The sequence below is a fragment of the Taurulus bubalis genome (assembly GCF_910589615.1).
Source record: "Taurulus bubalis genome assembly, chromosome: 4".
In the NCBI taxonomy this organism is placed as follows: domain Eukaryota; kingdom Metazoa; phylum Chordata; class Actinopteri; order Perciformes; family Cottidae; genus Taurulus; species Taurulus bubalis.
The window spans coordinates 25,949,386-25,962,000 of record NC_136592.1 but is presented as its reverse complement, the minus strand read 5'-3'; the positions used below and the strand labels follow the sequence as shown (position 1 = coordinate 25,962,000).

At 42.7% G+C, this 12,615-nt stretch overlaps 1 protein-coding gene across 1 annotated transcript in view; it reads right to left on the bottom strand.

Moving 5' to 3' along the window:
* Positions 1–12,394, bottom strand: part of mpped2a (metallophosphoesterase domain containing 2a) — a 56,674-nt gene extending 44,280 nt beyond the window's left edge. The window contains exons 1-2 of the mRNA XM_079216871.1: positions 12,384–12,394; positions 9,813–10,082 (exon numbers count right to left, since the gene is read on the bottom strand). Coding sequence (XP_079072997.1) covers positions 9,813–9,925 — 113 coding nt within the window. The 5' untranslated portion in view covers positions 9,926–10,082; positions 12,384–12,394. The remainder of the gene's footprint in view (positions 1–9,812; positions 10,083–12,383) is intronic.
* Positions 12,395–12,615: the final 221 nt, after the last annotated feature.

Genomic DNA, 12,615 nt, shown 5'->3' with positions numbered 1-12,615 from the left:
CCTGCATTGGAATATCAGCAACGGAGAAACCTTCCGGCTCTGCGCCGGGAAATAAATTGCTTCTGCTAATGCCCCTTTCATTACGACAGAGCCTTTAATTGTGCTGCTGACAGTCCGCCCGGCTGCAGGGGTGATGGGAGGAGGGCTGCGGAGACGGGTACGACGCGGCCCCCGGGGGCCGAACACCAACCGGGCTTGTGGAGCAGTTTGGACCGACACAGCTCTCAGCAGAAAAGTACAGATAACAAAAAAAACAACATGCCAGCTTCAGTTTGAGGCAACATACGGACGCGTTTTGAAAGGAAGCATTCAAACGGTTTATGGAGCGCTTTTCATTCTGCAGGATACTCAACTGCATCTTCATATAAGCGGCGGATTCAAAAACAGCAAACATAATTATACTTTTAGAAGATGTTTACACATTAAGATTGAGTGTTGAACCTTAATACTGTTTTGGTATTCATCAAAAATGACTGAAAATTGTTCATAGGCATCTCAGCTAGGGACTAATGTTCAGATTCATAATCTTTTTAATTTATTCTATAAATTAAAAAAAGGCTTCTCTCTACAACTTTATTTAAGCAAAGCTCTTGTTCAAACAACATTTGAGGTTTCTTTTGTTGAATGAAAGAAAGGATTCAAAAAAAGAAGAAAAAGAAAGCATCTTTATATACCTTTCCACACAGCCCTTACAGAACAACGATCATGAGAAATGAAGGAAATGTAAATCGCAGTTTGTGTAGCACAAATACCTGCATCATAACACTCGAGTAAAGCTAGTAGCAGGTCTCTGAACTAGAACAAACAAACACAAACAAATGATTAAGTGTGAGTGTAACGCCTACCAATAAAACCATTAAGTTGCTGTTTCTGTTCAAACAGAAGCACGACAACAATCGCCTCACTGACTCACAGGATAAATCTAACGACTCGTCTCTATTTCTGAAGGTAGAGTGGGATGCAATCTGCGATTTCTGAACGCCTCACAGAAAAAGTATCGTGAGCAAAACAGAGTGATTACCAGCAAAGGCATGAATGGATGGACTTGTCACGTTGAGAAGTTGCAGGCTCGGGCGGCTTTGCCTCCATTTTATGTCAAGTGGGAAGTGACATCATCAGGAGATCGTGCCCTGCGATGCCAGGCTCCGCAGGCTAAGAGCCCAAAAAATCTCAAAGACATCAAATGAGCTTCAATCTCAAAAACAGCAGACCTGTCCTATGTCAACTGTCACTTAACCCCCCCCACCAGCAACTCCACCACCAGTACCGTCCCGCCGGGCTCCAAGCAAGGGTGGAGAGGGGACTTAATCAAGGGTTCTCCAGTTACAAAAGCCCCTCCACTCCTGCCGGTGAGCAGCGGCAGGCTGAGAGAAATAAAAAGGCCACAAAATGGGACTGGCTCTTTGTTCTCGGGAGACCTGAAGCCCGACTGCTGCTGCCGCTGCTGATGCTCAAACGGTTCGGGATGAAAAATAGAACAAAAAGGAGGCTGCACCATTATTCGGAAAGTCTGGCCTTTTGATTAATAAATCATAGATTTGCGGACCACAGAGGCATTTTTAAGTCCCAAAATGTTGCATTGTGGTACAGTGTGGCCAGTTTCGAGAAAGACAGAAGTACAGGAGCAGGATAATGTACTGCATCTAAATAAATTGGCTGTATTTAGAATATTGTCAGAATATATTCATTGTTTCACCTGCTGTCAGAAAGCTCTTTCCAACGAGTCCGAACTAAAATACAAAAAAGTGTCACAGCAACAAACTATGGATAAGTACCTCATACAGCCAACTTCAAAACATCTGAACGATCCGTTTTCCCTTTATTATTTCGGTCAAGGAAAAATGTTGATTTTAAAGTTATTATTTCTGTAAATGGACTCATACAGTTCATCCATCTCACACACGTCGGTGAAGCAGATTCTGGCCCCGTTTGGAAAACAAGACCCTCAAAAAGGTCGGGAACAAGGCTGGCAGAACAAGTGTTTCCATTACAAGTGACCGATCAGAACCAGGGAACAAACACAAACCTCACACAAAGTATCTGTGGAAAATCAGAGCCACAAGCAAAAACAGAAAAAAAAAGCAATCTCCATCATCTGGAGACGCTTTTTACCAGACGACCACAAAACAAGAACAGACACTGGAGTTTAGCTTCAGGTTGTAGCTGCACCACAAACTAATAAAACAACTGTATTGAAACAAAACACAGCAAACTAAAAAGTATAAACAAACATTTGGGGCTCAATAGTTGTGTTTCTGAAAACCAAGACAAATATGCTTCTTACAGGTTTGAATACAATAACACGAAGTAAAAAGGACGGGAAACACAGCAAAAAACTGCTTCACAATCAAAAATGAACAAAACATGAAGTAAACACTCATCCGCTTGAAAGGGACGAGCATTTAGTGTTTCTTTGTTTGTGTTTCCATCTAAGATCTATAAACGCTGGAGGAGAGAGACAGAAAAACTGTGACGCTTCTGATGTGTTCAATGGTGAGAATCAGACAACACGGGGGGTTTTGAAATGCCCACGTATCTGTGTGAAAGTCACACATTTCTCCACAGTTAAATCGCTAGTATTTCCATCTTCAAAGCGTTGCCTGCTGTTGAAGTAAACAAGGTGTAACCTCCAGAACGCGCTACGTGACGGCACAGCTTCCTTCCCTTTGACGGTTCACTTTGTGTAAAGCCAACATCACCAACGCAGAAGAGAAAATGTTTAATTATCCTCTGTGAGGAGACTCAACACGCTGAGCATCATCCCTCCTTTCAGCACGCAAACTCAAATGGAGACGGCAAAAGATTTAAAAAACAATGTTAATAACAGCGTCAGCTGTGAAACCTGGGGCTGCTCCTCTCATCAAGTATACATATCAAGTCTAAGCAATTTCCTCGACTGCATTTACAGCATTGTTCCTCGATACCAAGAATATCCTCAAGGAGTTCATTAATAAAAACTAGGACGGTGTCAAAACGAGTGTGTGAAGGCCGTGATCTTCTGGAGTCGTTTCCTCGCCAGCTTGAGTCAGAATAAATATCCACATGTATGGATGCAGGCGACGGCATTAAATGATTCATACTTACGAGCGCCTCAATTATTCAGAGGGCGGGAATAATTAACAAGGCATCTGGAGGAGAAGGAGTTTGCTAAATGTGGATTTTTTTTTTCTTTTCTTCCCAACATTTGTGAGGGGGTTTAGAGAATTTCCATTTCCCAGCATTAAAATGAACGCATGGAGCTCAGGTGTCTTGAGTGAGTTATGTTTTATAGAATGTAAATAGCTGCCTAAAAAACAGGGAATGCAGCATCTTGTGTTTACTGGTTCTTCTGAGCCTCAGAACAGTTTTTAGCCGTTCTAAATCGGGAAGCTTTGTGCTAGGCGACCAGTTAACGCCCACTGGTGGAAAAAAATAAACCAAAACATGGGTTAAACGAACTAAAAGTCTGATGTGCCCTGATGGAGAAAGAAAGAAGAGGCTCTAAACTTCACAAAACGTGTGTTTTGATATCCAAATATTTTATTTTCGTCTCCCTCAAAACATTTAAGTTGTACACAAACATTTAATCTCTGTTTATAGATATTGGGTCAATGTGGAAAATTCTTTCTTGAAATATTCTCCTTTAATTTTCCTTAAAAAATAAATAATCAAGCCACACTTTAAGACAAGTCCTGTCCAAACCAAGTGACTTATTGTTTTTTCAGAATTAAACTATCGATTAAGTCCCCTTTCCCTCGTGCACTTTAACCCTGACCTGAACATTACCCGGAGGAGCTGTGAGTGAGAACGCAAATGTCCGAATCCTTGGGATCAGACGCTGAAGGGACTTCACCCGACCAGCTCCGGCTCTCACGGAAAAGGCAGCAGACTATATAGATCACTTCATCAAAATGGAGCTTTTACGAGGACAGATTTAGTTGAACTGAAGACCGTTTCAGAACCTGAACTGCAAGAACAAAGCTGGTGGCAGACGCACGCAGTCTGGGAAACTAAGAAAGACACAAGTGATTCCAAGATGCGCCGACAGCTCTTAACTCAGCGGAGTCCCGCCTTAAGTGCTATTTGGAAAAGCTCCAAGCGAGGAATGGACAACAACTTGGCGGACCGGGTTGCTCTCTCTTCGGCACTCACTGGTCCCAACATGCTTCTTTTGGTGATTTCAGGGTTTACCGATTACTAAAAAGAAAATCCGATACATATAATCAGAATAAACTTCTCATCTTCGACACTGGCTGCATCGGTAAGGAGTCCCTTTCTCCACTGACACAGTTTGTGTTGGCTTGCAGGTGGGAATTAAATAAATTAACACTCTAAAAAAGGTGTTAATGGTGTAATGCAGTTAAGCCACCGAGTGAGAAACGGCGACACGTCTGCGATCAAGATCAACCAGGAAGAACATCACGATCCTCATCATCCCTGCACAATCTAACGTGGTGCAAATGATTAACTCCATGTTATTCGGGTTCTTTTCCCGCCTCCCTGCAGCCATTTTTCTTCTGTTTTTACTTCTACGGTACGCCCAGGTTCTCCCACTTTGAACAATATTGAATCTTGGCAGTTGTCTGAACGGCTAAGATGCTGAACAACTTTTATCTTTACTAAGATTTGTGCTTCAGCAATCAGTCAATTGATAACAGATTGCGGGCAATTTGGAGAGTTGATTTATACCCATTTATCGAGCAAAAATTAGCTTTTTCCAGCTTCTCCAATGTGAGGATTTGCTGACTTGAAGACGTCACATTGGGCTTTGAGAAATGATGATGGGTGCATTCTAAAGAGTAATTGATTAATGCAAACCTAACGAGGATTTCATTCTGAGGGGAAAAGATTTTTCTGAAGCGTGATTTGTCGCTAACTTTTTCCTGGAGTTCAATAACAGGAGACGCTTCCAGACTTCTTTGATCCTTAAATTCAAGACTTTTCCAAACTATTTCAGCCCCCCCCCCAGATCTCCAGTTTAGAGTCCTGTTAGTTCCTACTCTCTGTCAGTTTGTCTGTCTGCGTCCTGCAGTCTGGCCCAGATCCTGCTCAAATTGGATTTGAAACCATTAGTGTCCCAACTCGAAGCATGTGTTTCAAGTTGCTGAGCATTTCATTTCACGAGACGATGAAGAGGGGGCTGAGGAAAGAAGAAAAAAAACATACGACGGCGTAGAAAAATAAACCAGACAAACATGGTTGGACTGAGCCAGTCGCTTACTTACAGACCGAGATTGAGACGTCCCGTGCTCCGAAGAAAGCCCACTTTGACTTCAGGGTCACGTTCCTGAGCATTAGTTTGTGACCGAGTGCGTGTGCGTGTGTGTGTGTGCGTCAGTCTGAGTGTGTGCATGCTCTCCATGCGTGTTTTCAAACGCGGTTCAGAGAGCGCTACCTTCCACGCCACACAAAAGGTGCTGCTGTACTCCATCACGGAAATCGAAATATTCTGGCTCGGGAAGGGAAAAAAGCATTAGAGCAGGGATTGCATTTCAAAAGGCGGGCAACCCCCTCACTCAAGCTTCTATTTCTCTCTCTCTTTTCTGACAAGAGAAGCAACAACTTTATTTATGTCCAAATACTGTGGATGCAGCGAGCGAGATCCCCCAAGCAAGTCGGATCATTATCTCCCAAATCTAAACAAGCCTTTACTTTCCCAGAACAGAGCGCGTATTCTATAAGCACTTAAACGTAGCGGGGGGATGGGCTTATAGGAGTGTGTGCGTGCGCGCGCGTGTGTGTGTGTGTGTGTGTGTGTGATCCCGGTGTTCCCAGTCTGAGTTTAAGAATGGCCGAGTAAAACAGTGCGAGCTCTGTGGAAGCCAGGAAACGGCCTAATGTATTTATCCAAACACATATCTGCTGAGAGGCCCCACGGCTTCAACACATCCCTTTCCTACTGAGGCTTCACCTCCGAAAAGACTGGAAGAAACAGCAGGGCTGCCCAATACGAACACAAAAAAAAAACCAGACTTAAAACATATTATACTGATTAGTTAGATTAGAGTTTAGATGATTTCTTCCAAGTTTCAGGAATTCAAACTGCTTTTCTGCACCTTAAAACCCACCATCATTGACATTTTTCCATCGCCGTGCTTCTCAGAGATGCAGAAGCTGGAAGATCTTGTTTTCAGCCGTCTGACTGCACTTAATAAACAGTTGTTTCTTTTACAGTGTCGTCCACAATCTGCTCCTGCTTGACGTTGTTTAGAATAAAACTGTGCCATCTCCGGTTGGCCGATAAAAACGTGTAAGCATTTTCCTCTTAAAAGGTAGAACCTTTTTTTTTTTGACCCCAACTTTGCTTGTTTCTCTATTTTCCTATAAAAGAGGGTTTTTTTTAATACAAGGTTTCTCTGCTGCTTCTCTAACTGAACTACGCTTAAGGTCAAACAATGCAACGCTGCAGAATAAAAAGGCTGAGATGAACCACACCAAACCTTTCAACACAATCTGTCAATCCTAAATAACAAATCCCAAAATTCAGCAAAAATGGAACCTTGCATTCATGTTTTAGAGCTGCGAAAACCTTGTTTGTATTATTATTCTTTACCTTTTTGAAAAAGAAAAAAACCAACAACTGAGGGAGCCTCTTCAAACATCAAACTAGAATTTATTCAGGTGAATCCTCTGCGGTCTGCCGTGTGTTAACCTTGATTCATATTGAAGCATTTGGCCTGATTTACTGTCGCCTTTGTCCACCGTTAAAATGGACTGACGTAACGCAAACTGCTGGGTGACCTCGACTCCTTCTGCACATTCGAGGCCCCGACGCTCGCTGCGCTGGCATCGCGGCTCACCGCTGAGGAATCCCAAAAACAACACAATGGCACAATAATGTGAACTCTGCCAACACCGGCGGGAGGAAGGTAAGACTCCCATTCAGCGGTTTACGCCGTTACATAATTTGACCTTCTCCCCCCAAAATAATCCTGTTTACATAAACATGATCATTCAGACAGAATTGTGGGAATCGGAGTGGTTCAGGTAAACAAATCAAAAATAAACGTATTTGCCAGATGTTGTGGCGCCACAACGTGAGGGAGAGCGGCTTGGTTTGCTTTTCAGCTCTTCGGTTTTCACTGATTTGACACTGCTGCACAGATCTTCCTCTGGCTCCAATCCATCTGACGTTTGTCTAAAAAAGTCTCCTTTATGATATATATATATATATACATATGCATGAGTGTTGTGTCATGTAACATAAACGTATGCACCGAGTGTCAACCCCACTGTTGGTTTAACTGGATGCAGACACCACTTCACTTCCACCTCAACGTAACACGATGACGAGCACGTGTGCAACCGGACCAGGATGAAGGGCAGATTAAGTGAAAGGAGGACTTTACAGCGTCTCTTATCTGATGGCCTTTAATGTCAATTAACATGAGAACTCCATTACTTTAATTTAAGTCTGACCAGAGATTATGCAACAACAGATGCAGGAGCTAAGCGCCCATTATTCCTTTTAGATTTAGCGGTTATTAGGAGAAAATGTATATTTACAAACTGCTGCTGATACCAGGAACAGTGTTTCAGAATAACTCAAAAATTGTTTTACAACTTGTGGTAAAGAAATGGTTCTTTAACAGTCAAGCATTAGTCCCAGCTTTTTTAACCTTCCGTGACAATCTGTGGTCGGGTTTTTCCCTTCATAGACGATTACGAGGCGGCCCGCCTTTGTCACATTTCATCCTGCCTCAAGCTCTCGACATAAGTCTCACAGGTGTCTTCATGGAGGCTTTCAGCAAGCGTTGCACTTCGCGGATTGTCGTCATTTTAAACGGCAGCGGCATTACGGCGATGTGGGGAACCAGGGAGCACCATTGGTTATCGCACTTTGAAAATGACAAGGCGACCACCAGCGTTTCCGATGGTAACGTCTTTGTCAGTGAAGAAAACTAAACAGCCGACGATCAGTAATGAACATGGGAAGCCAACCTGCCTTATAGTTGTATATCGCTGGCTGCCGTTTATGAACAGGCGTGCCTGAACGCCGTCTTACAACGCCAGTGTGCGTCCGTTTACACCGATGAAATGTAAGGAAATATTGTTCCACTGTATCTAATACAAAGGTTCAAACAGACATCTGCAGAACATGATCAATGCAAATAAATTAAATTAGGATTATTTAAATTATATTTGAAAAAAAAAATATGTATATGGCAAATGTTTTTCCAATAGAAGGAAATTGTTCCGGAATATAATTAGTATAACAGTATTCATGGTCATATGGTCTCAGTCGCAAACATAGCTTCACCATGGCACGTGATGTTCTACTTCAGTACACTCGAGAAAGACATATTATTGGGACCACAACAGAAAACTGCTGATGACGATTGAATACCCAAGGACTCCCATTTTTTTTTAATAAGATACACATGCGACGTGAATTCCTGAAATATGTTGCATGTACAAAGTGTTTGCTTGAGCCAGTTGAAGGCATGCAACATAATCAAGATGCAACCAGGAAAAAACACTGGTGGCATTTCACCTTTAAGGACAAAAGTGAAAATAAGCTTTGTGTTTTTACCCTCAACAGTATAATTATATGTCAGGACCTGGTTGTTGTGTTTTTACATGTTTACACAACAGTCAATTCTTACCAGAACACAGACATTATTGCATGGTGTCAGCATGGGCTCTATTTTCTCACATTAAAGCCTGTTCGGTGTGGGACTTCCTAAAACTTAAAGCGTGAAAAAAAAAAAAATCAACATGCATCATGTAATAAGTATTTTGCCCAAGCAAATTGCATCTATATAATATAGAAAATGCCGAAGAGAAACAGGATTATGTGTCGGCTTTTCTCTCCCCTCGAAAAACAATCATACATCTAAAAAAACAAACAGCAAAATCACGCCAAAGTTACCCAACAAAGAAGGAAGTAAAAAAAAAAAAAAAAAAGAGCAAAAAAAAAATGAAACGACACAAATCCACTGTGAAAACAGCAGACAGGCAGCTCTCCCCTTCAATCCCTACTTATCTCACACTGTGCATGAAACCACAACCAACAATCTCTCACAAATCTTGTTTAAAAGTTTAAACCGACTGTAACTGGGAGAAGACACAACGCCTGCAAACATGCAGCTGTGTGTGAGACTAATATCTGTTCACAGATAAAAAAAAACACTTGGCGCTCTGGCGAGTGTGTGCGTGGCGAGGGCTGACGGGTCACAGCACTCTGACCCACTAATGAGAGGCAGAGAGTAACCACATCAGACAGGAGCCACGCTAAGCAACTGGTCTGATAAATACAATAAAAAGAGCGCCCTAATGCGGACAAAGCGTTCATGCACCACAATGACAATTTTTAAAATGTAACTTCTGTGTTCACCTGCCACACTCCTGGGACCAGTGATATCTAATGTCCTCAAAAGTTACACAGGGCAGTTTTTTCAGTCTGCCTGTTCTCAAAGTTTGTCCTCCATGGCCACCGTACGCTCTCTGAGCTTGGGCCAATTAAATGAGAGTATAAACAAAGACTCTGCATCAAACAGGCGCCTGATTGGCTTCCTGTCGCCTCTCAAGAATATCGAAATTTCTGCAGTCTGGATTATTACGTCTTCTGAAATTTGTTTAACACGTCAAACAAAACCAGCCTTAAACCACCAAAACATAAAATGGGAAATTAATTAAATTAATGAAAAAAAGAAAGAAGAAAAAAAGGCCTCGATTAAAAGTGACATTTGTTCATTAAAGATTGCAAACAGGCAGGATGAAAAGTATAAATGATGAATGATTAATTCTCATTTTAGTTCCCATGGCAGGTGATCCACATTGTGTGTGTGCGAGAGAGAGAGAGAGAGAGAGAGAGAGAGAGACACACTTACATGTGGACATGTGGAGGTTGGAAGCGGCTCTGGTTGATGTTGTAGTGTGTGAAGGCCTGCGTGGGGTTGGAGCTGTACTCGTCCACCGCGATGGTCACTTTGCCATGAGCCATCCTTCCGCCGTTTGGACATGAGACGCCGTTCGTTCACCGGGATTCAGCAGCGAGCCGTGTAGCGGTCATCCTTCAGAGCCGCTCAAGAAGCCCAGGAAGTCTTCCAGCAGCAGCAGCAGCGACCCGGCTGACCGACTCGACCACGACACACTGCAGTCTGCACCGACAGGAGACACACACACACAGCTGCTTCAAACAGGAGCATAAGGCACACACACACACACACACACTTCTGAATACACTGGTAGAAAAGTCTTTCACATAAGAAGAAAGTATAAAACCTCTGTGAATAACAAAATGCACCAGCAAAAAGACAAACAGGTGAATCGACTCTTGAGCACACATGAAGTAAGGATAAGACTATTTTCTAATCATTTCCATTTTTTGCTGTCACAATTTGATTTTGGGAAAAAAAGAAAAAAACATTACTCATAAAATCCTAATTAGAAAAAAGAAATGCACCGAGGCAAAATAAATACAATAAGCTGACGTATTCTACCTTTTCAAACAATACGGCATTTTGTTAAGTGAATAGAAATTCTTTCAAAAAACCAAACACTGGACCGTTAAGGGAGACAATTTACAATCTGGAAGACACGTTTTTAATTGCTGCTCCTCTGCACATAACACAGCTGGTTTTTAATGCAAACTAATATAATCAAATCTGAAAAAATGACTGCAGGCATGGCCTCTAAGGCATTAGCCTATTGAAATTAAACTAAGCAAATGATCAAATATGCCTCCAATAAAACAAGGATTTTTTTCTCCCCACAATGCACGACACAGAACAGGTTTGTTAACAAACTCCGAAACGTGTAAAAAATAAGACAAACTTTTCTTATTCCAGGCCCAATTCTGAAAAGACCCAGGAACAATTAATCTGCCATCTGAACAGCTCCAATAGCTTTGCAAAAACCATACAACAAAGACTACAACTAGGTAAAAACACACTTAAATTCCGGAGTCAAAAACAGCTAAAATGCTGAACAAAAAGTGTGTTGTTATTGTTTTTGCATCTTCAGAGCTCACTCACCGGGCTTCTCTGTGTGCGTCTCCTTGCAAACCCCTGAGCTTCCCTCCTGCCTGACCTCCCTGACTGATAGTGAAGTGGCCACTGTGGGCTTTTTATACCAGACCTCCTGATGCAGCCATGAGCATTTGAAGAAGAAGGAAGAAAAAAAAAATATATTCAACTTTTTGGAGGGTAACCAGCAGCTCCGGAGTTCATTTGATGATTAAATCCTGTGGCGAGTAAAAAAAAAGAAAAGAACTCCAGTTGTGGAATATCTTAAAGCAAAAAAAACTGTCCTATTTTCACTGAAGCATTGATTTATGTTTTCTAGGTCATCTGGATGCTACTTCCTATGATATATGGTATGCATTTAAGTCAGAAAGATTCATGCCAGCCTAGAAAACAAAAAGGAGGGTAAACTCAAATCCTGCAGATAGCGTCAAAAAAAAAAAATCTTTGCTGCTGTAAGTACAATACACAAGTTGGCAGATCTTCATGGGCCTTCTAAACAAATATCTTTTTATGATCACTTCAATTAAAAGCTGCCTTGTCAGATGCCTTGCACACACTTCCTTCCCCTCAGCAATCACTTCTCTCAAGACAAAACCTAAAATCTTATATACTCCTGCTGCTCGGAAAATGTGCTCTTTTTGTGTGTGTGTGCAAATGCAGGCCGATTTGTGTGCAGCATGCTCCACGGTCTCCTCGCTGCGTGCGTGCATGTATGTATGTACGCGCGTGTGTGTGTGTGTGTGTGTATCTCTCTACCTTGTGGCTACAGTAGCAGCAACTAGCTCTGTAGCTTAGCTTGCTAAACCTGCACTGGCACTAGATTACAAATAAATTAAAAAAATAATGTATTATGCAGGTTGTAGCTTCGCATTGATCAGCTTTTCTATAACAGCGGTGCACACACACACACACACACACACACACACACACACACACACACACACACACACACACACACACACACACACACACACAGTCAGCCCTGTGCCTTTGAATATACAGAGCCCCCCCTCCAGCTACTACAGACCAAATAGCTAACTTCACGGGTAGAAAGCAGAGAGGGTAAAAGGCGAATAAATTGACCCCTACTGATACCATGCATGTATATATGTACATATATATAAATACACACGAGGTGAGCTATGCGCCTCTTGTTGTTGCAGAAATGTACACAAAAACAAAAAGGAGGTCCGTGCAATGCTGAACTCTGCTCCTGGAATAATAAAAACCACCCAAAGGTTGTCAGTGTCACGGCACCGCCGCGCTAACCTCTTGCTCGTCCTCGTAAATGACAAGCCACCTTTCAACCGACGGCTTTGTGTCAGGAATTTCTTTCTTTTTTTCTCCCCGTCTACCCCTCTTTCTCTCTCTCTCTCTCTCTCCCCCCTTCCCTCCCTCTTCGGTTCTCAAAGCAAAGCGGAAAGGTTGCTCTACCTTCGTCGTGGGGGCTTCTTTTTTTTTTTTTTTTTTTTTTTTATTTTCTTTTTTCTTTACTGGCCGGAGAAAGAGTGTCGGGTCGGGGTCGCCCTCTACGCGGCGGCGGCGGCAGCGGCGGCGGCGGCGGCGGATGGACGCGGGTCCATGCGGCAGCAGCGAGAGAGCGGGTCGGTTCGGACGCGGCCGTCCGGGGGTTGCGGCAGTCTGGGCGGATAGGGCAGAACCTTCG